At 44.2% G+C, this 26,034-nt stretch overlaps 1 protein-coding gene across 1 annotated transcript in view; it reads left to right on the top strand.

Annotated features, from left to right (window-relative positions):
* Depdc1b (DEP domain containing 1B) overlaps positions 1-26,034 on the top strand; it is a 68,900-nt gene that overhangs the window by 23,692 nt on the left and 19,174 nt on the right. Inside the window, exons 3-7 of the mRNA XM_032896867.1 lie at positions 12,339-12,474; positions 16,468-16,595; positions 17,693-17,823; positions 20,336-20,383; positions 25,145-25,285. Of these exons, the coding sequence (XP_032752758.1) occupies positions 12,339-12,474; positions 16,468-16,595; positions 17,693-17,823; positions 20,336-20,383; positions 25,145-25,285 (584 nt within the window). The remainder of the gene's footprint in view (positions 1-12,338; positions 12,475-16,467; positions 16,596-17,692; positions 17,824-20,335; positions 20,384-25,144; positions 25,286-26,034) is intronic.

The raw sequence follows: 26,034 nt of genomic DNA, 5'->3' as shown, positions 1-26,034 counted from the left end.
AGTATTTTTGTATTAGCCCATTCACGTGCAACGTGACAAGCAGGTACTAAGGGGTCCAGAGTGCCCCGCTAGGTTCCCTATCAAGAGTTTATCTCTGCAACACTACCTGGTGGTCGGCAAGAAGCACAAGGCAGTTAGTAGGGTGGTGAGTAGAATTACTTTTTTTCCCCATCCATTGGTCCCCCACCTCCTTTAAAGATTTACTTACTTATTATATCAACAGTGTTTTGCCTGCAAGGATGCCTGGGGTCCAGAAGAGGGTACCATGCATTATAGATGGCTATCAGCCCCTGTGTGGTTGCCAGAATTGACCTCAGGACCTCTGGAAGAGAAGGCAGTGTTCTTAACCTCTGAGCCACCTTTCCAGTCCCCATCCCTTGATTTTTGATTCACTTGTATTCTTAGGGGAAGCCAGTGCCATACTGATTCCTTAATTTCCAGCCATTGCTGTAGGCCCAGCCTGTGTATCTGTGCAGTGCTGTCCTGATCACTGTAGCTTTGTGACAGTCCTGGAGATCAGCTTCCTGTCACTTCTCCATCTTTGCCCTTTCTCAAATTAGTTCTTTGTTTGTTTGTTTTCTTGTTTATTTTGAGACAGCACAGATTCTCTGTTTACCCTGGTTGTCTTGGGCTCGTTCTGTAGACCAGGCTGGCCTCTGCCTCCCCAGTGCTGGGATTAAACGCATGTCCTTTGCTTTACCTCACTTGTTCTAAAATCAATGTGTTTATCCCTGTAACAGTTCCTCCTGGGCTTTTTGAATGGAATCCTGTGGAATTGGTAGATCAGTTTGGAGTTTAACTTCTTAATGAAGTCAAGTCTTCCATGTCATAAACAGCACTGATCTGTTTGTTGTCCATTGTTCTGCAATATTTTGTAGTTCTAAGTTATTTTGATCGTGAACATGTTTCATCAGACTTTAAGTTGTTTGTGTTTTGATGCTACTAATATACCTGGCACACCTTCAAACAGTTTTGTGAAATATAATTATTAGCAAATTTTTGGTATTTACATGGTATGATACCACATTTGCTATATATACATATATGTACACACACATACATATATATATAGATAAATATAGATATATCATACCTCTAAGTATGACCAGGGGCTTTATAGAATACAGTCAAACCCTTAGAATTGTTGCAGATTTATCTAACTCGTGGATTTCTAGGAAGCAGCAGCCTTGGAGAGACCAGGCCTCATGATAATTGATATCTGGCAGGGTTCGTTGCTGACTTTTGTTAGTATAAAATCCTCAGGTCACTGAGGCAAAGAAAGGTTGGCTGAAACTGTGGGTGCTGTGAATTTCTGTCAAGGGACAATTTCAGCATGTGCCATGGAAGAAAGCTTAAAACAGTATGAGAAGTCTGTTACCTACCAGTCAAGTCTACAGGGTTCTATTCACAATTTTATCTTTGTTTTTATTCATGTTGTGTATGTGTCGGGGGAGGGGTGCAGCATACAGAAGAAAGGGGGGGGGAATCTCTTGCACTGGCGGTTTGTGAGCAGCTTACCCTAACTGCTGGGAGCTAAGCTCTGGTAGTGCAGGAGAGCAGCAACCGTCCTTGACTACTGAACCATCCTGCTGACCCTCAGAGATTTAGAAAGCGTGTTTTCCTCATGACTGGCATATTCTATGGTACTTTTGGTTAAAAAATAATTTTAATTTTTTTCAAATAAATACCCCCAAAGGATCGTAGTTACAGTGTGCATTGTTTTAAGGGTTTTTTTTTTTTTTCCAGCCATTATCTGGCAGTGGAGGGAGCACTAAGAGACAAGGGAGGCTGCTCGATTTTCCGCTCTCTGTCTCTACACAGGTGGAATGCAACCCATCTTCAACAGGACTTTACAATTCCAAAATGTATGCTTTACAGTTTTTAAAGTCAGTTGTAAAGGTTTCCCAGGAGAGGGAGCCACGGTCCTTTGAGTGTTCTCTGTGAAAGAAAGGCATCTCACGCAGGAACTGATAGACTGCATCTGAGCCATGTGTGCATTGACAGTAAGATGGGCCCCTCTCTGCCTAGTTTCATCCACTCCCGAGACCTTAGCAGTGTTCGGTGTTAACTAATCCACTGTTCTGGTTTATTACTTTTCTTGAACCGCTCATCCATATTGACTTTAAACAATTGATTACTACCTTTGAACACTGATTTTATGTGAAGTATTTTTCCTACATGTATATCTGTATATCATGTGAGTATTGGTGCCTGCGTAGGCCAGAAGAGGGCACTGGATCCCCTGGAACTGGAGTTACAGATGACTATGAGCCACTATGTGGATGCTGGGAATTGAACGTGGCTCTTTGCAAGAGCAACAAGTGCCCTTAACCACTGAACCTTCTCCCCAATTTTGTTTCGGAAATATTTTCTCTGCCCTTGATGTTTATATAAAACTCACCAGAGTGTGTTCTCTTACATGTTCTTTTGTTTCTTGTAGTTTTTAAAGATTTATTCACACTGCTGTATATAATTATAGCTTGTGAATTTTCGTGGCTATTTGTCCTCTGTCTACCAGCGTTCCACAGTGTGTTTCCCTGTAGTGGGGATTTGGGTTGCTTGCCCTGCTCTGCCCTTACAACAGTGCTGTCATGGTCTGCCATGGTCACTCTGTTCTGTACAGACCAGTGCTACTTTAGGGTAGCCTGCATTATCCAGGAGAGTATTGCATTTAGAGGATTTGGGCACATTCAACTTGCTGGAAATGACAACTCCTTTTCCAGAGTTCATATGCCAATTTTTATTCTACTAGTGCTGAGGGCTGATTTACGCATCTTCCAACCCAGTGTGTCTGAAGCGCTGTCTCCCCGTGATGTTACATGGAATTACCTTGGTGGCTGATGAGGCTGGGTGTCATTTTCTATGTGCTCATTGTTCCGGTTCCACATCTAGACAGCTTTGCCTTTCTTTAGAACTTTTTCTTCTAGTAGATTCTTAGTAGTTAAAGTCTTCTGTGAATGAATCTTCCATCAGATATATGGGTTACAAAGACCTCTCATTCTCCCTTTGCAGTGCTAGGAAATGAACTACATCTTCAGCCTTCAGTTTTGTCTGCTAATGCTGGCCCATGCTGTGCCCTGCTGTCCTGCCGTGCTGTTCTGCTCTGCCCCCCCCCATATATATATATAGGCCTTGCACATGTTATAGACAATAGGTGCTCTACCACAAAACCTCTATGGTTGTGTTTCTGTGTTTCTCAACCTTCCTAATGCTGTGACCCCTTGACTCAGATCCTTATGTGTGGTGACCCCCACATAAAACTATTTTCATTGATACTTCATAACCGTAATTTTGCTACTGTTGTGAATTGTAATGTAAGTATCAGATACGTGACCCCCAATGGAATCATGACCCACAGGTTGAAAAACACGGTTCTAGGCCCTTTTAAAATGGTGTCTTGATGAATGGAACACTTACTAATTTTACTATTACCCTCCTGACCCCTCACTTATTTGGTCTCACTTTCTAGCTCTGGCTGGCTTGGAACTCACTGTGTCAAGGTACCACTGTCAAGCACGGCTACCTGAATTCAGTCACTAGAAACTGGAAGGTCGAAGACCTTCATGTACAAACTGTGGCCTTCGACCAGTCCCCAGGAAAGAAATATTTTAAAAAGGCTTCATTACCTGGAGTCTGAGAGTTATTTTCTTATATTTTAATCTTAAATTGCATATTTTTGCTGTGACTTCTGTGACTTTTCTATTAGAATTTTGGCCTGTGTGTGTGTGTGTGTGTGTGTGTGTGCGCGCGCGCGCGCGCACGCACGCACATGCATGTCTCTTATATGTCAGGTGTCTTCCCACTGAACTGAATGATGACTTTGGGTAGGCTGGCCAGCAAGTTCTAGGGATCTGACCTTCTCTGCCTTCCACTTCTAGGTTACAGGCTGGGGCATGTATAGGTATGGATTTGCATAGGTACTAAGGACTTGAACTCAGGGCCTTAAGCCTGCATGCCTAATGCTTTTACCCGATGAGCCATTTCCCCAGTCTCTATGATGATTTTTATTTTGAGGAAAAAGTAGTAAGATTTTTATTGTCGAAGTAAGTGATCATAGCAGGAGATACAAACAAACCAACATTATTGTGATTCATGGTGTGAATTAGGCAATGTTCTGATTTTCTATGGCTGAGAAACAATGTTACCCAAACTTCAGTGGCATAAAGTGACTAATCTATTTAAAAAATGCTCAGCTATGTTATTTTTGAGAAAGGCTTTATAAGCCCAAGAGTCCCTAGAATTCATGATTGCAGTCCAGTGTGCCTTGAGCTCCCAGGTCTCCTGCTTTAGCCTTCTCAGGGCTGGGATCCTAATGAAGCTTTAAGCCCAGATTTCCCCCCTCTGCCCCTCCCCTCCCCCGTCTAGAACGTAGAAGGAGCACAACTAGCAGGTTTCTACTTCTGAACAGTGGATCAGTAAGTTCCTTCTCTCACAACCATGGTGCCTTTGCTGCACGTTCATCTGTTCCTCTCTCTTTACATGAGGTCTCATTCTCCCAGGCGACTCCCGGTGATACGGCCTTTGTGTAGTATGATGGGGCTGGGGTAGTCCCCAGGCTTACATGGTAGGTGGCTTAGAAGAGATCGTGTCCCAAACATGAGCATCCCAAGTCCAAGTATTTTCAGTGGGCGAGAGGAGAAAGTTGGTAGACAGCCGAGGTCTGTGCCCGCAACGGGCAGAGCCTCCCTTCTGTATTCTGCTTGTCAGAGCAACTGCTTAGCACACTCACATGGGTGGAGAACCCTCCTGTGGATGGGAAGCTCAGCCACGCTGGGCAGGGAGAGCATATGGGATGAGAAGAGCATACGGGATGGGATGGGAAGAGCATATGGATGGAAAATCTGTGTGGCCATCCTCGGAAAATATCATGTGTCATAGTTTGCCTCCGGCTATAATAACTTCCTTTCATTTGCAACTACACTTACCTTCCCCAGGAAGAAGCTGAGTTTCCATCCAGATGTGCGTGTCATCACATCTACCGATGGCTGGCTGGTTCATAGTGCTTTGGAAATGCAACTGGACACAGGTCCGCCACTTCTGCTACTTCCTAGGGTTCTCCTCCAGATTCTTTGCTCAGTATTCTGAGTCATTTGTTTCACCAGAAATAGTCCACGCCTGCAGTGGAATATCTTTCTTAGATACTTCCAATGCCCCGAAGGTTGAAAGTCTTGCCTGTTCATTTCATTTTGAAAAGTTGAAGTGGATTTGGTTTTCAAAATTTCATTTGAACTGTACCACTTGGGTGCCGGTAACTCTGGAAGTATTGTTGACTTGAATCACGAGCTTTCTTAGGAATCCTATTATGGCTTGCCCCATTAGACAAAATCACACAGTCATATCTCCTTGAGTCAGCTGCTGCTCTGTCTGGAGCTGCTCAAAAGTCCTCTGCAGCACAGTCAGCCTAGACATTTATGAAGGCGTATTAAATGTATCCTCTGTCCCTGTCATAGAACTGCTAAGAGCCCTGGGATTTCCCGAGTGACAGGGGCGTCTTGTTACCTGTGACAGTCTGCTTTGATAAATGCTGAGATTGTCATTGAAAGGTTACATAGTGCTGGGGCCCTGGGCAGCTTCAAGATGGGCTCAGTCTTTGGAAAGACCCAGCGACTGGGTGCTGTGGGCATGCATCAGGACGTGCTAGTCAGTGAGGCTGGCAGGATCCCGGGATCTTCTTGGAAACTGGGAGAATGAATTGAGGCTGGAAGTTACAGAAGGTCGCATGAATCTCAGAAAAACTGTCACCTGCAGGAACGTGGGAAACAGAGAAGATGGCTCTGACTGAGGAATGCTCCACGGGAACCAGCAAAAGAGCAGACTTCTTTTTTTTGTTTTTTTTCTTGGAACTTTTAGCCCCACCTACTGGAGTTTCTGGAAAGAATCTTGAGCAACAAGGCTTGAGCTTCTGGGTTGGAGAACTTGCATTATCTGGAGGCACAGAAGGTTGGTGACCAAAGGGCTTCTGTCCCATGCATTCTCATCCCATCTCTAACCATTCTTCATCCGTCTGTCTATCTGGCTCACATGTCTTTTAGCATAAACTGGTAAATGTAAGTACAGTGCTCCCCTGAGTTGTATAAGCTGGCCTAATAAATTAGGGAGCCTATGGGGTGTGGTGGAGGGTTTGTGGAGACCTTAGTCAGTTATTCAGAGTATAGTTCATAATCTGGGAGGGTTTCCTTGACATCTAGAGGTAAAGGACGGTCTTGCGGGGCTGAGCTCTTAAACCTGCGGGATGCGGTAGAGCCTCTGGGTGGTAGGGGCTCTGGGTGGTAGGGCCTCTGGGTGGTAGGGCCTCTGGGTGGTAGGGCCTCTGGGTGGTAGAGCCTCTGGGTGGTACAGCATCTGGGCGGTACAGCCTCTGGGTGGTAGGGCCTCTGGGTGGTTGGTAGGGCCTCTGGGTGGTAGAGCCTCTGGGTGGTAGGGCCTCTGGGTGGTAGAGCCTCTGGGTGGGTGGTAGAGCCTCTGGGTGGGTGGTAGAGCCTCTGGGTGGTTGGTAGAGCCTCTGGGTGGGTGGTAGAGCCTCTGGGTGGTTGGTAGAGCCTCTGGGTGGTTGGTAGAGCCTCTGGGTGGTAGGACCTCTGGGTGGTAGTATCCGAAATGAATTGAGTTGTACACCTCCGCTCAGTCCACGGGACACTTCCTTGGTGGGGGTGGTGGGAAGGACCCCACATATCCAGGCGTGGGAATATTCTGTGTTAAGTAGGAAGACCGAGTCAGAGAGTAAAGCAGAGTACTGTTTCCGTAGAAAACTGTTATCACTCTGAGTCACAGTGTCTCTGCAGCATGGCCTTAAGTCTCGCTGAAGTTATAGCAAAGGCCTTGCGGTTTCATACTCGTGGCCCTGCTGAAACCATACTAAAAACACCTTTGCTTGAACTTTGCGTATGTTGTTTTACCTTGTGAACCTTTACTGAGAGGGGTCGGGGATGAGAAATTGCTTCGTTTTTTTTGCATCGCTCAGTCATGGCTTTGCATGCTTTTCTGTATCTACTAAGTCCAACAATAACAACGATAATAATAACAAACATGAACCCAGTGCCCACCTGTCACCTCATTCATTGTTCTTGCTGTACTTTGCCGCTACAACTTAAAAAAAAAAACAGTCTGCTCTTTTGCTGGTTCCCTGGAGCGTTCCTCAACCAGAGCCATCTTTTCTGTTTCCCATGTTCCTGCAGGTGACAGTTTTTCTGAGATTTATGTGACCTTCTGTAACTTCCAGCCTCAATTCATTCTTCCAGTTTCCAAGAAGATCCCGGGATCCTGCCAGCCTCACTGACTGGCGGGTCCTGATGCGTGCCCCCCTGTGCTTCAGTTACCCGTTGTGAAGTGAAGTCAGGCAGATTTAGTGACGTTCGACGGCCCTGTAAGGTTGGGAATTTGATGTCTGGCTACTGGGAGGGAGTCTTACCATAAAGACGGGATAGTTTCTCAAGTCAGGAACTGAGTTCTAAGCCAGGAAAAGCTAATGTTGCTGGTAGTTTCTATTTATCATATCACTGCGACAGCCCATGCAGACTCAAGAGGGCGGAGGACACTCGACCTCTTGATTCTGTGGTGGCAGGTCACCTTTGGATATGTGGCACTCTGCTGTAGGGATGCAATGCCACTTTTCCTGAATGGGCCACACTGGCCCTGCTTTATTTACTCAGTGGACCATGCTTTCCCACTGTGTGCATGGTCTGGGTCTGTTCTGTCATTAACCGTGTTTTCAAACTTGAGTGTGCGAGGCTGCATTCACTTTGTTTAGCCCTGTGCCTCCCCCATGCCAGTGTCTTAGAGAAATATGTGGTTGCTACAGTAGGCACGACAGGGGAGCTGGTTGCAGGCCAGGGAAGCTGCTAAAACTCTCTAGTGCACAGGAAGCCCCCACAGCACAGCATGGAGCTTTCTGGCCCTTTGTCAGTAGTCAGTGACTGGAGGGGAGAGGAGGGGCCCCTGGCTGTGCAGTGGCAGCACCAGGCCACGCCTCCTCTATTCACCTGCACACCTGGTAGGAAAGGCTCTACTGATTTCTGCTTCACCGGTGTCTTCATTGTTTTTGGCCCATTTCATCATTTTTGCACACATTTCAGAGTCATCTCACCGGCTTCAAGAAAAGGATTTATAATCCCTCTGGGGTTTCATTCTAGCGTCAGTCTGTATGAGGAAAATGGTATTTTATTACATTGCATCCTATTTAATGAGCATCTCTCACTTTACCTTTTCTTTAATGTCTTTCAGTAACATTTTATAAAGGACTTGTTTTATTTTCAAACACTTTATATACTTATTTTTATCTTAGGTTGAATTTTACTTTTCTTTTCTTTAAGAATTTCATAAATGTATACAATGTTGTTTCTACCTTACTCACTCCCCACTCCACCCTCCAACTTCTGTCATGAAACCACTCTACCTGTCCCTTCCAAAACTCACATCTTCTTCCTTAAGATGAGCAAAATAAAGAAATAGCCATGGAGTTGGCTGTTCAGGTATGCGCACGATGACAGGACTAGCTCACGAGAGGAGAAGCTACACCCAGAAGAAAACACTCTGCCTCCAGCAGCCACTCTCATCTGCCAGTATCGTTCAGCTAGGAGTGGGGCCTTGTGAGCACCTCCCCATCCATGCTGGCTTGATCTTGTCAGGTTGGACACAGGCAGCCACACTGCTGGGAAGTCCTGAGTGTAATGGTCCTGTCATATCCAAAAGACACTCTTCCTTTGAGCCTTGTGGTGGGAGGTGACACTCTCCACTGTCACACTTACTCTCTGTACAGGTTGTTATTCTCTGTGAGCTGCCATCCACTTATGTCATCCTGGCTTATCCCTGGATGCTATGTCATCCAGGCTGGCCTCGGATTCCTGAGGGCTGTGGTTGTAGATGTGTGCCAACCACCTAGTGAAGAGTTTCTAAAGCTTTCTTAGAGGTGTTTTACTCTCTGAGCCAGTTTAAAAAATTGCTTTACTATTTGGGAAACATTCCTATTTCATCCATGTGAAATTTGAAGCAGATCAGCTAACAAAGTATCTAGCCCCAGGTGACAAGAATCAAATGTTAGGATTAAACTGGTAATTTCCAACGGCTCCAGAAGTCACCTCCAGCAGTCACCACCAGAGGGCACTGTTGTGCTTTTTTTTTCCCCCTCAGGCAAGGGTGCAAGACTGGGCGGAAAGAGAGCTAGCTACAGATGTCACTGGTAGGGAAGATGTCCAGGTCAGGGGAGGAGAGACTGCTTAGCACATCCTCAGCCACCACTCTGCACATATGGTAAAGTTTACCTTTCGGAAGACAGTTCTTTCTGTGCGTGGAGATATAAGGGTGAAGATTGTAAAGTAGAGGAGAAATTGTAGACCACCTAACAGAACAATAAATCACTATTTAGAGAGACTTCCCCCTTCCAAAGGATACACAGGCAGTTCCAGAGAAAGCCAAGTCTGGAACTCAAGTCCCCAGGTTTCATACCATAATTGAGAGTGGGACTAGGAGCGAGTGAGTGCTGGCTAGGGATTACTTAACTCTTAGCGAGCTGTTAAGCGGGCAGCCCATGAACCAGGATAATGTGTGTAGGTCTGTGGGATGTATGTAGAGTCTGTGGGAGTGCACATGCCTAAGTTCTAACCTTGACTGGAAAGAGGACCTTTGTGGTGATGTTGCTTTTTAGAAGTCAGATTGGACCTCAGGTCCATTGTATCTGTCATGTTAGCACATGAAAGGCCGAAACAGGAGGGTGTTGAGTTCAAGGCTAGCCTGGGCTACATAGCAAGGGCCTGCCTGAAAGAAGAAGAGAGGGGGAAAGAAGGAGAGGGGAGGAAGAAAGGAGAGAGGAGTTGAGGAGAGGAATAGAAGAGTAGAGAATGGCATTGAATGCTATGAGACAGCCTGGACTACATAGTCAAATATCCACGACTGGCTTAAAATTTTCATTTATTTTATATTTGAGCTTCTGTCATCTACTTTAATAATCTGATCAGCATGTAAGTAAGCTGATAGTTTCAGCTGATTTAACTTAATCTGATGATTTCCAGGCCTCATTGTTTTTCTTCGGGTTCAAACCGACTTTTGCAATACAGTGCGGTTATTAGATGTTCTTTTCAGAGAACGTGGAGATCAGCTCTTCTCCCTGCCTCAGCTCCTTTCAAGTCTCTTGTGACTGTTCCTGAAGTGGTTTTCTGTACAGCTCTTGTTATTGCTGTGTTTCCTGATTCACCTTGATATAAACTTTCTCTGAAAACTACCGGCACTGTTAAAACTCTCTGGTTTGGTAATCGCCTTAAGACACACAGCTCACAAACTCACAACTGGTCCAAGTGTGAGAGAAGGTGTCCATTGAATGTCAGACCACAAATGGGACCATCCGTAACACCGCTAGCATTGCAAAGGACAGGGGTAAAAGGATGGTTAGAGACAGAGGTTGGGGAGGGCCAGGGTCCAACAGGGTCCTCTGGACGCCACTGGACTCTTAGAAGCTCACACAGCCGTGCTTGTCTGCACACTATCACGACATCCACCCTCCAGCATGGATAGGGGTGGGGCTTATGCATTCATACCTGAGCTGTGGAGCTACTGAAGTGTCTGCTAAGAGAGGAAGAATCACATTTCTTTGAGGATATGGCCCCTGGAAGTGACCGTGCTCATGCATATATGGAAAGTACAAGTTGGACTTCATGGGATATGTTTTAAATAAAGCTGAGAACGCGTGGGAGGTGGATGATCTGGAGAAGTAGAGGGCAATAAATTACATTTGTGTACATGTATGCAACTCTCAATTAAGAAACGTTCTAAAAAAAGAATAAAACATTTAATAGTCTGATTTACTTTTCCCATGGCTATCACAGGGAAGACTTTTTAAGAATTTACCTGTGTATGTTTGTCTCTGTGTGGGTGCGTGTATGTGAGCACGGCGCTCAGAGAAGTCATTAGCTACCCTGCAATGGGAGGGGCCAGCTGTTGAATGCTGCCTGACGTCATCGATTCAGGGAACCAAGCGGGTCTTCTACAACGACATGCTCTTGACCACTGTGCCGTCTCTCTGGCTCCTATGGGAAGATTCTAAGCCTTTTGTTGGGTCTACATTTTAAAACAAAAGCCAACAACAAACTCGTTTCTTAGATTTCTTTTTTTAAACCTGTTATTGCAGTGGCCTTCCCACATGCCATGCAAGAGTTCTACTTCTGAGCCAGCATCCATCCTGTTGATGCATTTCACTGTATTCTTTTCTACTAGTTTTACAGAGAAACATCTTATGAGGAAACCTCCTCATCTTTAGCGTTAGTTCTTTGTTTGATACCTTGTAATCCGTTTTGAGGAGAGTTTTTATGTTCAAGGTTGAATGGCTTGGATAAGGCGAAGATCCAGGAAGAGGGACAGGGTAGAAATACGGGGAGTAATGCGTCTAGACAGTTTTCCTAGTGCCCTTAAGATGGATGTCTTGGTTGGTATTTTAATCTTTGTGTGACACGTGGGATATTCAAGGGAAGGAGAATTAGTCTTTCTGAGAAGTATTTATAAAAGCGAACATGGTGGGTTAGAGGCATAGCTGGGTAGCGGAGAGCCTGCTGCTGTCTGAGGCCTAGCCACGCAGAGGAAAAGAAATAAGCTAATGTCAGGGTGGTGTGCTGTTCCTCACCAAGGGCTAATGAGGATTTCTCTGTTGGTGACTTCTGTTTGGAACACACGAACTGTAAGCTTCAGCAACGAAGCTACAAGGCAGTATAGATTCCAGCAGGATGAATGCTGGGCTTCCCTGTATTAACTCTGTGAGAACACCTTTAGAACCAGGTGAGGTGACATACACTCGTTATCGCTCTCCCGAAAGCACAAGCAGAAGGGTTGCTTGGGCCAGGAGTTCAAGCCTGGGTACCGCAGTGAGACCTCATCTTAAAGACAAAGGAAAGAAGCAAAGAAGAAATCAAATAGGAAGCCAGCCACAGTTATACACACTGCAATCCTAGCATCAGAGAAGTTGGAGGCAGGGAAATTGCAAACTCAGGGCCTGCCTGCACCAGGTAGCAAGTTCCAGTCCAACCAAGGAAACTTACCGAGGCCTGTCTCAGTGCAGCTTATGGAGAGCTAAGGATGTATGCAGCTCAGTGGCAGAAGACGTGTGCAACACGAACAAAGCCCCAGGTTCAAGCAAGTTTTATTATTAAAAATGTTATGTATATTTTATAACCTTTTTCTATAAAGATTATCTGCCAGGCATTATGAAAGAATATCTTAAAGTTTGTTATTGCCGAGGACTGCTATTCATGATTCATGTGTGATAATTTAATGAATAAGGGGCTCATCACTTATCTGAGTGCTGAAAAGCGGCTGTTTCCTACTGTCTGCAATAATAGAGCATTTCTTCCTGGATTTAGATTTCCTCCTTCCTCGCCCCTGAAGCCATATCCAAAGAAGCCCCTGTATCAAAGAGATGTTATTAAGTTTCCAGAATGGAATGATCCCCCGCCAGGCACTTCACAGGAGAACATTCCAGTGAGGCCGATTGTGATGGTAAGTTCTGTGAGTAAAGACCTGTAGGCTCCATATTGACAGTCCTGGCTGCCGGGGAAGAGGAAGTCATTGAGTCCCCCTGGGTTGTGTGGATAGCTCCATACCCATGCCTACACGGCTGGCCCTGGGCAAACCCAGGGGGTCACACAGCAGAAACAAAATAGAGAGAGATGGAGACTTGGTGGGGGAAGGGTCTGGAAGAAATGAGAAGGCGATAAGGGGTGTGTGTCTCTGTGTGTGTGTGTGTGTGTGCGTGACCAGCATGTATTACATACATGCATGGAATTGTCAATAAATACATTAATTAAAACAATAGTCTTGATTTCTTAAAAGAGAGATGATGGGCTCCACCCAGGAGGAGTCCTCTAGTGAGTTACAGGCTTGGTCCAGTCTTTCTGTACAAGTGTTTACGCAGAGTGTTTGAGAAGCACCGTGAAAGACACCATCAGCCGAGGGGTCATTTACCAGAAGATTGGCTCTTCCGTCCTTGTCACTCTAGCCCACTGACGTGCTGATGGAGCATGGGGTCGCTGTTCGCATATGATTCATCAGAGCAGATTTCTGTCCAACTCCCTGTGACCCCCTTTCCTGTCCGAGAGGTTACTTTTCTCCTTGTCTCCTGCAGTTTGTCTCAGTTACCCTCTCAGGTGAGCGAGGAGGTGGGCTGTCCTGTGGAGTGGCCCCAGTACCCAAAACAAGGCACAAACAAAGCTCCTTCTGCTCTCTAACAACAGCATATTGTGAGACACATGGCCTCTTTTTTGTTTTTTAATGTTTTTTGTTTTCTTAAAATATCCCCAGTACAAGAGTACCAAGATTGAGATTTTGCCAAAAAATAAAACACAGAGAGAAACTTTGATAAGACAATTTGTGAGAAATTTACAAACATTATTGACTTAGGTTAATCAGGTGTTACAAGGCTAGACATCAAAATACTTTTGTTTGCAAAGATGTGATGAAGATATTTTTAGCCAATCCAATTAAAAGAAAACAAAAACTGTGTTTTTTTTCACCCCCTAAGGAAATTATGTGATCTCTCAGCTTAGAGTGGATAATGAAGCAGCTTAGACCTATAAAAGGCGATCAAGGCAAAAATGACACCAGACACAGAAGTGGGGACTCCCCCAGGGGCTTGCAGATTTGTCAAGGGTGGGGATGAATTTGGGATCGCTTGGCGATGATGGTTTCTATGAAAGGGGAGCAGGTGGATGGAGACAGGACCCTGGAACTCAGGAGAGACTGTATTCGGAAGTTCCTCACTTACTTATTCGAAGAGATTCATTAAGAGTGTCCCTGGGGATCAAGTGTGCCAAGCTCAGTAGAGTCAGTGATGTGTGACACATTCTTTACTCTCACAGTCTAGCGAGAGAAAATTAGTGAGCTACAAACTAAAGCGTTAGAAAGCGAATGGGGCCTGCAGGAATGCTTGCAATCTGAGGACTGCTCATCTTTAAGGAGTGTGCAATAACCAAGTGTTAGCTCCTGGTTGAGAAACAGTTAATATGCAAATGCTAAGAATGTCGTCCTCTTCTCTTCAGTATGTTTATTTTAACACCTAATAGATCCCTCTAAGTAGGGCTGTTTTTTTTTGTTGTTGTTGTTGTTTTTTGTTTTTTACAGTTAAATAAGCAGGCTTTGGAGACATCCGTACAGTTCTCTCTTTCTTTTCTTTGCAATCCTAATGTTGCTACTGACCCCAAAGGACCAACTGGACATGGCTAGCATGCGTCAAGCCCTGTTTAGAGTCTTGTACCAGAGATACTGTCTTCCATGCCTGGGAGCCCAGAGTGTGCCGGTACCCCTGAGCCTCTGACCCTCTGGACTCTTGGGCCGTCCGTCCTTCCTTCTCCAGCCATATTCATGCATCCGTACTTCTCTCTGGATACATTTTGGTCTGTGTTTTCTAGTATTGCCCTCTGACGTGCTAGGCAAGGGTATAAGTTCCCCACTTGTTATGGGATCCACTATTGCCTGTTCCCTTCTTCTGGAGAGTATCCAACCAAGAATGGTAGAACAGGACCCTTTTCTTCAGGGGACCTTGACACAATTTTTAGAATGAGGTTAATCATCAGTAAATAAATGATTCATCTTTCTTAAAGAGCTTGAGAGGCTGGTGTGGTGGTGCAGGCCTGGAGACTTAAGCAAGGTTTTGAGCTGAAGCCTAGCCTAGGCTACCTCGTGAGTTCCAGGCCAGCCTGGGCTAACAGAGCAAGACTCAGTCTCAAATAGGCAAAACAGAGACAAAAAAACCTTTTGTCATTTCTGGGTAGTGATGATTGATGGGCCCTGGCTTTTGTGATGAGTGGCTATTTGACTGTGGTTTCCTCTGATGTCTGTCGTGTTTTTGTGGAAGAGTTCTGTGAGACAGAGGTACTGTGAGAGGCAGCTGAATTCACCTCTGTAAAGTGCTAAGAACAGAGCTGCTCATGTACATTCCCAGGAGTGATCAAGTATGACTTCTATGACTAAGTTGTTTCAGAAAAAGAAATTCTCTGTGACACCTACAGAGATTTACTCCTGCTAACGTTTTTACCGTGTACCCTTTTGGTGCACGTGTATTTTAACACAGTGAAGTCACTCTGGACTGTTTTGTGCCTTGTGTTCTTCAGGTAGGACAGTATGTTACCCCCATTTTTCACATTAGTCAGCATCTGACATCATTCTGCTGTGCCTAATTTTATCATGCCTCTTATAAAAGTGAATAGTTTATTTGTTCAATCCTTTATTACAAAGTGTATTTTTCCAGCTTTTTGACCTTTACAGATTTTATATATATTCCGGAGTACTTTTTAGGATATCTTTGGAAATAGGTTTGCAGATATATTTAATAGTCTTTCTACCTTTTTACCTTTAAGCCCAGAGACCTGATTTAGATATTTAAAAATTTACACACCCATCTTTGAATTTCATTTGTAATTTGGTCATTTGAAAACAAAAACGGACAGGAGAGAGGGCTCAGCAATTAAGAGCACTTTCTGCTCTTGCAGAGGACCAACTTTGGTTCCCAGCAGCCATTGTACCAGGCTAGCAACCATGTTATCAGGCTAGCAACCATTGGAAATCCAGTGCCGCTGACTCCTGTGAGCACCTGAACACACACGCACACACACACACACACACACACACACACACACACACACACACACACACACACACAACACACACACACACACACACACACACACACACACACACACACACACCCACCTTTAAAAAAGCAAAACCAAGAAACAAATAATACAACTTTCCTGGCTTTCTTCCCTTCAAATTAAGATTTTTCTGTAGTGTTATATTTGCAAGAATGTATTCTAGAAAGTTGTTGTAAATGTCTTCTAACATGTTTTGCCTTTTACAGGTAAAATTTTTTTTCTCTGTGATAACAGAAGTGTTTGACTTGTGTTTGATAGCCTAACTGTGGGCCCTGAGCTACCAGAAAGAGGATGTGGAGAGACTCTGACTGGAGCAGACTGTCTTAAGCTTTCTAAACTGTCTCCTTCCCAGAAGGCTTCACTCCTATGTCCTAACCATCCTTAGCTGTCTTTGTAGGGCGCTTCCTTTTCTGTCCCTAGCAGTTGCCTAGGATCGGGTTGCTTCCTAATGTTGTATGTGTCGGATAGCGCTCATAAATCAGAATCCTTGAAGGTATATTACTCTTAGTTTGAAGGATTACTCAGTCGAGACCAATGTGCATTAAGACAAACATTTCTGCACTTAATTTTGATTTTATAAACATTGGTTCCACTGGTTAGTTGGAAATAACAGCGCTTTAGTGCTTCAGCATCAGCTTTTCCACCATTTATCCTGATAAACCTAGGCCTGAGGGTCATGCAAAGAAAGTTAGTGTATCATTCCAACCATTACTACCAGTCAAGTTTCAAATCAAAACATTCTCATAAACCATAGCATTTTATATTGACATATGTGTTCTCTTTCTCACTATCCCAACCCCCTTTATCTTTTCTCCCCCACCCCACCTCCCTGCTGCCAAATTAGAACTCTGAGATGTGGTTCAAGCGCCACAGTATTGCTATTGGAGAGGTGCCCGCCTGCCGTCTCATCCACCGCAGACAGCTGACCGAGGCCAATGTGGAAGAGATCTGGAAGTCTACGACGTTGTCACAGTATGCACATTTGACATCTGAGAATTCTAGGGATCTTCTCTCTATTTTATCTCTCTCCTACTCTCTGCATATTTAGTGTTCTGAAATTATGTTTAAAAAATCTCAACTTTGCATAATCTGTCCTTGTGCTGTTTCACAAATATAATTTAACTGGATTTCAAGACATTTCTACTGTTGGTTATGTAATAGTTAAAGCAGGAGTTTAAATTCTTTTCTAACTGTTATTTCCTCCCTTACAAGCATGCTCTACACATGCTCTTGATGGGTAGCCAAGTTGACCTCGACTTTTCTGTCATGTTGCTCAACCTTTTGAGCGCTGGGATTGTATGAGTATGCACTGCCATCCCCAACCTAAATTCTTGAAGCTTTTAGTAGCACTGACATCTTAAGTTTAATAAACATATAGTGGAAATTTTAGCCTTAAGTCATTTTACTTAAAAAAAATTGCTTTTTGCAATTCAGGTTGTTATTAATTTAAGAAGTATGCTATTGGAAAATGATATTTTAGGTTATTTTAAGCACATTCCATTTCTACCCCATTGTCTAGAAAGTTTGGGTGCCATATATGAAGCATTTTAAAGACTGCTCTTGTGAGGTGCTGAAGGGATGTGCAGTGGCTAAGAGTGCTTGCTGTAAAAGCAGGAGGACCTCAGTTCAAATCCCCAGTGCCCGTGTAAAGACTGGTACACACGTGCCCTTGTCTGTAACTGCAGGTAGCACCTCAGGATAGAGACAGACAGATTCCAGGAGCTTGCGTCAGCTCGCCTCATTGAGGTGAGCTTCGAGGTCTCATAAAACGGGGGGGAGAGCTCCAGAGAAGGTGACACCCTTCTGACTTCCTCATGAGTGTAATGGGCACACATGCTGGCTTGCATGTGCATATGCTATAGTGCGCGTGCGTGCATACACACACACGCACACACGTGCACGCACGCACACACACGCGCACACACACACATGCGCGCGCACACGTGCACACACACACGCACACACACACACACACACACACACACACCCTTTTGTATCGCTCAGTTATTGTACTGTAAAAATGATTAAAGTATTTTGAAAATTATTTTAAGAATAAACTACCTTTTTAGTTTACAGAGAATTCTTGGCCTTGATTCCTTGGAGGAAGTTTTAAACACCAAGCTTGTCAACTCCAAGTTCATCATCCATAATGTGTATAGTGTCAGCAAGCAGGGAGTGGTCATCTTGGACGACAAGTCGAGTAAGTACCCGCTGACCACTGGTCTTTGACTGACCCACACCCTGGCTGCACGAGTCTTTCAGTTCCCGTTCTGTCCTTGTTAAGCCCTACCTGAGTGCACCACCTTGCTATACAGGTTCTATTTTGTGCTAGTGCTTTTTATCCAACGTTTGGTTTATTAAGATGGCATAGAAAGATGTGTGTCCAGGGTTAGAATTCAGCGCAGTGCACTCGGAGAGGGTAATCTAGTATATTTCAACCTTCCTCATGCTGCGACCCTTTAATTTAATTCCTCATGTGCTGCTCTCCAAACATGCAATTTTTCATTGGTATTTCATAACTATAATATTGCTACTGTTGTGAATTATGATGTAAATATCTGATGCAGGATATCTGATATGTAACCCCTGTGAAAGGGTGGTTTGACCCTGTAAAGGTCAAGACCCACAGGTTGAGAACTCTAGTTCCGTGTGAGCTGCCTAGGTATTTAGTGGTTGCATATTTATTGTCCCTGGAGAAGCTCCAGACACACGAGAATGCTTAGTCCTAAGAAGTGCTCAGGTCAGTTTTAAGTCTCCTTGCATTTAGGTTTCCTTTTTCCTGGTTTTGAGTTAGGGTGTTACGTAGCCCAAGCTGGACAGCTGAGGGCCACTTCCCACCTCTGCCGTCTGAATGCTGCAGGCGCAGGCATGCACTACCATGTGGTGGTGATTTATATGGTGCTGACCAGTGGACGCAGGGCCTGGTGCACACTAGGTGGGCACTCTATCAGCAGAACTACCTTCTCAGCCCCACACCTGGACTTCTGGCTTGCCTCTTCAGAGTGGTGTCCGTGAGTTAGATTGTCTGGAAGAGTCCTTATTATTTATTTATTTATTTATTTATTTATTTATTTAAATGACGTAACTTTAAAAGTTGAAAGTTGTTTTTTTTAAATCAGTTATCCTTCAAGATAGTTTATAAATCTGTCAAAAACAAACAAACACACCTTCATTTTGTTTTAAATTTGCAACAAGACAAGTTATGTTATGTTACCTATATGTGCCTAGAGGGCTATAATTGTCAGACTGATTGTTTGTTTGTGGCGAGGTTTTACTATGTAGTCTAGGCTGGCCTTGAACTTGAGATCCTCTTCCCTCAGTTGACAGGCAGATGTCATCAGACCTGACCCAAGACCAATTTAAAAATACCCTTTCTTATAGATAAGGGTTAGGTTGGAACTAGACTGGCTCTTTGAGTTGATCTTTTACTTTAAAATTTTCATGCTGAGAAACGACCAGAACCAAGTGACCTTGGACCACTTGGTACAGGACTTGGGGGACACAATGAGCTAAGCTCAGGCTGAGGCTCTGAGCCAGTGGTGTACACAGGAAGGGATCACTGTGTGTGAGGGGAGAAGCGTCAGGAAGTGTTGTCTCTGGACAGGAGTGGAGTTTGCTTTGGCAGATGAGAGCCCCTCACCTGTCCTAGCACCTCCCTCAGGAATGGACGGCAGTGGTAGACCAGAGATCAGTCTGGAAACTTCATGGCCTGCTGGGTTAAGCTGTAACGTTAGGTTTCCTTGCACAGAGGAGCGGAAGTTATTGCAAACCTGTCTAGATCCTCTAGTGTAGGAGGGCCATTACCCTCAGCTGGCACTTTCGTTTTGCTAAGTTTTTCTGGAAGAAGGAAAGCTCTTATAATCCTTGGGCTTGTTCACTAGGTGAAACTCAACACAACAAGCTCTTCCCACCCCACAGTCACACACAAGCTCATCTCTGCCGCAGTGCCGGGGGAGGGGCCTGTGACCAGTGATTTGGCTGGGAGGTGCTTGGTTTTGTTTTTTTACCTATGTATATGTCTCTGTGTAGGTTTGTGCATGTGAGTGCTATGCCTACAGAGGCCAGAAGAGGGCGTCATCCCCTAGAGCGGGAGTTGCACGTGATTATAAGCTCCCCGAGCTGGGGACTAATTATGGTCCTATGGGAGAGCATCATGTGCTGCGACCTCTAGTCCATCTTTAGCCCCTAGGCTGGGCTTATCTGCGTAATGTTGACATTGCTGTAAGGCTGACCTACTAGCAGCCTATGATGAATACGTCAGTGGAATTTTAGTTACCTAGAACATTTGGAAAATGGTAATAGGTATAATGATAACTATCATGGACCTGCAGGATAAACTTCTTTCTATGTTTTTAGTGCTGAGGCTTGAACCCAGGGCCTTGTGCATGCCATGTGTTTCTCTGGACAAACCGTCCAACTCTTACTTCTTACTGCAGTTTATAAAGTGTATCTCATCCTTAGAGAAAATGTTATGCCCGATTTATTTAAGTACATCTTATAACATTGCTGCTGAAGAACGAACTCTGTCATTTAAATGTTCCGGTACACAAATTGGTGGAATGTCTCATATTACCTGGGCAAACGATACGTATTTTTATAATTCTCTCTTGCTCTGAGAGAGAGAGAGAGAGAGAGGTGGGGGGGGGAGGGAGAGATTGAGTTATAAAGAGATGAATAAAATATCTTTTATATTTTCTTTTCTTTTCCTACAGAAGAACTTCCTCATTGGGTCCTGTCAGCTATGAAGTGTTTGGCAAATTGTAAGTGCTAATTATCTGCCAGTTTTATAGAATTAACAGGAATTGGTGCCTTCAATTAGAAAATATTGCTGCTCAATGTCCTGGGCATTGATTTGACACCTGTGCGGATGGCAGGAAACTGTTTGGAGAGACACCACTGTGCTTTACTGTAGATTCATGACCTAGAGAAAGGGTTGTTATATTATAGTTCTCCCATGGTCTCATGGATATAACTGACTGTAGACAAAGTCCGTGCCATCCTAGGAGCTCATCACAGGGGAGAAAGAAATGAGTGAGAGCATAAGTGTCTACCATGTTTACATCCCCAGTTTGCTGGGCAGCTTCAGTCCCTGCTTTCAGAGGGCAGAGTTTTAAGAGGGGTAGAGTGTTTTCTCTTAGGAGAGAAGTCTGCATGCAGAGGAACAAGAAAGACTGTTTCAGAGACCTGCATGTAAGATCCATGGACCTGGACGAGGGTGAGTGTGAGGAGGTGTTTCTAGGCACAGAAATCTCTTCAGCATACAGGAGACTTGCATTTCATTGGCTATCATGGGCACTGTGAAGGAACAGTGAGGTAATCACTCATGTTTTCCTTGAGATTTTCAGGAAGCTTAACCCAAATACTGTGCTGCATATATGTGTGTGTGTGTGTGTGTGTGTGTGTGTGTGTGTGTGTGTGTGTGTGTGTGATTGGTCCTGTGCATACAGATGTGCACATTCTGTGATACATCTGTAGAGGTCAGAGGATGACTTTAGGGAGTCAGCTCTTTCTACTGTGGATTCTGGGGATCTTCACTCGGATCATTGTGTTTGCATGGCCAGTGCCTTTACCCAGGGAACTGTCTGATCTGCCCCAAACATGTGATTTTAATGAGAATTCTCATTATTTTAGTTGATTGATGAGAGCAATATTTGGTTTTAGAGAAGCTCTTTAATCTCACAGCGACTTCAGGAAATAATCACTTGCTTATTTTTGTGTAGGATCAGCCTAAGCAGAGAGAAGCAGGTGTATAAATAATTGAATTAGTAAACTGAATTATTGATTAAAGTGGAGTCACTTTTGTTTGATTATAGAGTGAAACTAACCACTGAGCCTTGTTTTCTCCCTGACCCTGTGTGGAGTTACTTGTAGACTCCTATTATAAATATGTATAGCAATATAACACTTAGTACTTCAGGTTTAACTCTTAAAGTTTTCATTGATTTTGGGTTGATATTTTAGGCACTTTAATGCCTATATGTGTCCAAATGTAATGTGTCTTTAACTTGTGAAGAAGTACTTTACTTGAATTTTAAAAATTACTTGTAGTTTGTGTGTGTGTGTGTGTGTGTGCGCGCGCGCGTGTATCTAGCATTCCCTTGCCACAGCAAGTATGCGAGAGGATACTTGTCCGAGTTAGTCTCTCCTTCCACCTTATGGTTCTGGGCCTGAACCTTGGTGTCAGATATGGCTGTGAGTGCCTTTATCCACTGTGCCTGCCATCTTGCTGGCCCTGAGGTGCTTTTTTTATTCTTTTTGCCCAAGTTTCTTAAATAAAATAAATATAAGTCACCTCCTTGACCAGAGTTGGCAAGAATGAAGGTACAATCACGAAGCTCTAACCCTCACTCTGAGCTCCTGGAGAACCAAGGCTTTGGACCTTACCAGTGTGGAATGAAGCTGTGATATGGGGGAAACGCCCTAAGGTGTGGTTGTCATGTTTGCCTTTCCGGGATGGTAGGATACAGGGAGCCGTGAACTCAGTTCTCCATCTGCCACACAAAGCCACAAACACCTGCGGCAAGGTTGGCACAGCGACATTGGGTAGGGGTAGGTGTGATTTCACAATTGCCATGGGTAGGAAACAGAGTGCTGGAGGAGGAACATACCTCACATATGTTAAGAGTAACCTTTACAGATCAGCATATCACAGAGGCTTGCTTATATAGCAAATATAAAAGGAGCTGAAGGACAAGCTCAGCCTGTTGGATAGTTACTTAAAGCTTCTAAGCTTCCCCAAATTATGATTATCAAAATTTACTTTGAATCTGTCAAAGTCATGACATGTTCTTTGTCCTTATCTTAGTAAGTGCAGATTCCTGTCCTCTAAGATGGGACAGGACTTGCTGAGGGCTTCTTGCCTTCTGTTCTGCAAGCCTGCTACTCCTCCTTCTCTTCTAAGCACTTCCTGAGTCACCGTAGACTGTGCACACACGGGCCTGGTGTTCTGGCGTGGGTCAAACCTTTCATGGATGTTTGCAGAGCGAAGATGGATGCTAAGTAGTGCAAAGCTGAATTAACTGATTCCCTCTGCTTCTTTGCGTGTGCCTCAGAAACAGGAGAGCAGCCAGAGCATCTCATTCCAGAATCTGTCAGGAGCGACATTTAGAAAACTCTAGACCCAGAAAAGAAACGCTCACCGCTCAAGGTGACTAAGAAAGACAAGGTCCATGTTCTGTTTTCTTTTAGGGATTTTTAAAAATGTTTTCATCAAAGATAATAACACATTCTTAAGGCACATAATTGTTTAGAGTGAACCACTGACTCTGGTAAGCACTAATTCTGCAGTGTGTCTTGCTCGCTGGGACACATCCAACTGATATTTGATTAACCTTGCTATGTGAGGAGTAAAGAAGCAGACAGTTTATACAGTTGCTGCTAGGTTTATGTGCTAGGACATATAAAGGAATTTTATTATTTTAACCAATCATTAATCTTTAAGAGAAGAACAGAATATGAAGTCTAAAAGATTTTGTTTTTGTGTAAAGATTTTATTTTTAATTACGTATATGAACACATGTCTCTGTGAGTGGAGGTCAGGAGAGGGCATCCTATCCACTAGACTTCAGTTGTAAGTGGCTGTGATCATCTGGTGTGGGTTCTGGGACCCGACCTCAGGTCCTCAGTAGGAGCCGTATTCACTTTTAACCTCTGAGCCACGTTTCCAGCCCTCAGTAAGGGAGTTTTTAGGGACACCGTAAAGAGCCATTTTATGGCATCCTGGGGATCGAATGTCATGGTCCAGAATGGTTTCCTCTGTGTTACATCTAGAGTCTCTCAGCTCCAGCAATCCTGTGGGGAGAATTTCCTTGAATTCATCTTAGCCGCTTGGTTCATCCTCCTGGGTATCGCTAGCTATTTGGGTCTGATGGCTTAGTCCTCTGCTGGGCTGGAGCTGGTCGCCATGATTGGATTCCTTTTCTTCCGTGGCCCTCTTGGGGCGAGCTGTCTTCCTGAAGGTTCCGGCACTTCCAGTTTGCCGGTCACCATGTCGTCATCAATGTGTGCTCATTGTATCGTGTGCCTGGGGTATTTGCCGCCAAATCGCATGGATCACCTTTGTTTCCTGGGACCCAGGTTCTCGTGGAGCTTTCCTCTGCCCTGCTGTTGGCATGGGACGTGCGTGGCCAGGGCCAGACCACTTCAGAGTTTCTGAGTTCGCACCAGCTTTGCAGTGATCAGTTTTCTTTTGATAGCTGGGCAGTATCTGGGTGCGATGTATAATGAATTTACAAGATAGAATGTAAACTCTTCCCTGTTATTTTTTTTTTTGAAAAGCATTTAAATTTTCATTTGTCTGGAATAGTTTGTTAGGAGAAACATTTCACTCAACTGTATGATTGCAGGATATTATAGTTTAATAGCTAAGAACTCAAGAAGCTATAAAAATTTCTTCGTAATTCATCTGTTACACATTAACAAATTGGTATTTCATTGATTTTTATTAAGACTAGGAAATGTTGACTATTTCAAAGCAAATTATTTACATGAATAAGGTTGGATTTATATAAAAAGAGAAAAGCATGCTTTTCCTTTAAAATGGATATATGTTAGTGCTCTTCATTTTTATACTATATTCAAGTAAACATAAATCATATTTGTGGGAGCAAGGTCATATGTCACTTCCATGTGAGAACTTGCCTGAGTATCTTGAATATCTGTGTACACACACTACAGAACTTACATGCAGTTGTCACATTAATCATTCTCTTTTTTCATAATTCGTTATCACTTTACATCCCAATCACAACCCCATCCCTGCTCTCCTCCCAGTCCTACCCTCCCGTCCCCCTTCTTTCTAGCCATTCCCTGGGTACCAACCTGCCTTGGCACATTAAGTCTCATCAGAACTAAGTGCATTCTCTCACACTGAGGCCAGACAAGGCAGCCCAGCTAGGGGAAAGGGCTCCAAAGGCTGAAACAGAGTCCAAGTCAGACATAGCTCCAGTTGTTGGGGACCCACATGAAGAGGAAGTTTCACATTTATTACACATGTGTACAGGGCCTAGGTCCGGCCCATGCATGCTCTTTGGCTGGTGGTTCAGTCTCTGTGAGCCTCCAAAATAAACCAATTAAAACATGAGGTACAGAGCTAAACAGAATTCTCAGCAGAGGAATCTCTAATGGCTGAGAAGCACTTCAAGAAATGTTCAGTGTCTCTAGTCATCAGGGAGAGGCAAATCAAAATGACTCAGATTCCGTCTTAGACCGGTCAGAATGGCTAAGATCTAAAACGCAAGTGACAGCACATGCTGGCAAGGACGTACAGCAAGGTGAACACTCCATCGTTGGTGGGAATTACACACATGAACCGCCACTTTGAAAATCAATCTGGCAGTTTCTCAGAAACTTGGAAATGGTTCTATCTCAAATCCCAACGACACCACTCCTGGGCGTATATACAAAAGACGCTCCGCCTGCCGTCAAGGACACTGGCTCAACTCTGTTTACAGCAGCTTGTTTGTAACAGCCTGACACTGAAAACAACTCAGACGTGTGTGTCTCTCTCTCTCTTTTAAAAGGGCCCAACTGTACAGATTGGAAGCAGCCTATGTACTTGGGATTTGAAAAGGATGTCTTTAAAACTATCGCAGATTACTATGGCCACCTGAAGGAGCCACTGCTCACATTTCACCTTTTCGATGCTTTCGTCAGTGTATTAGGTGAGTGCACAGCCAGGCTCTCAACAGACCCATAGTGAAGCTTCTACAGTCACTGTCTTGGTAGTTCCAGTAGAAAAAGCTCAAAACATTTTCTTTTCTTTAAAAAAATTCCCATTTGAAATTTTGCTTTAATATGTTATTCTCTTTTTATTTTATTTTTACTTTTTCGAGATTTCATTTTCTTAAAATTTTTTTATTATATATTTCTTTACTTACATTTCAAAGGTTATTCCCCTTCCTGGTTTCCTGTCCATAAGCCCCCATTCACTCCCCTCCGCCTCCTCCATACGGGTATTCCCCCTATACATCCCCCTTATTGCCCTCCCCCATATTCCCCTGCATGGGGGGTCCAACCTTGGCAGGACCAAGGGCTTCCCCTTCCACTGGTGCCCCAACAAGGCTATTCTCTGCTACATATGGAGTTGGAGCCCTGGGTCAGTCCATGTATAGTCTTTCGGTAGTGGTTTAGTTCCTGGAAGCTCTGGCTGGTTGGCATTGTTGTTCTTATGGGGTTGCAAGCTCCTTCAACTCTTTCAATCCTTCCTCTAATTCCCCCCAAGGGGGTCCTATTCTCAGTTCAGTGGTTTGCTGCTAGCATTGACCTCTCTATTGGACATGCTCTAGATGTGTCTCTCAGGAGACATCTACATCTGGTCCCTTTCTGCCTACATTTTCTAGCTTCATCAATCTTATCTAGTTTTGATGGCTGTTTAAATATGGACCACCTGTGTGTCAGGCTCTGAATGGCC

This window comes from Rattus rattus, chromosome 3, assembly GCF_011064425.1.
Source record: "Rattus rattus isolate New Zealand chromosome 3, Rrattus_CSIRO_v1, whole genome shotgun sequence".
Classification (NCBI taxonomy): domain Eukaryota; kingdom Metazoa; phylum Chordata; class Mammalia; order Rodentia; family Muridae; genus Rattus; species Rattus rattus.
This window is presented reverse-complemented; position numbering and strand designations above follow the sequence as displayed.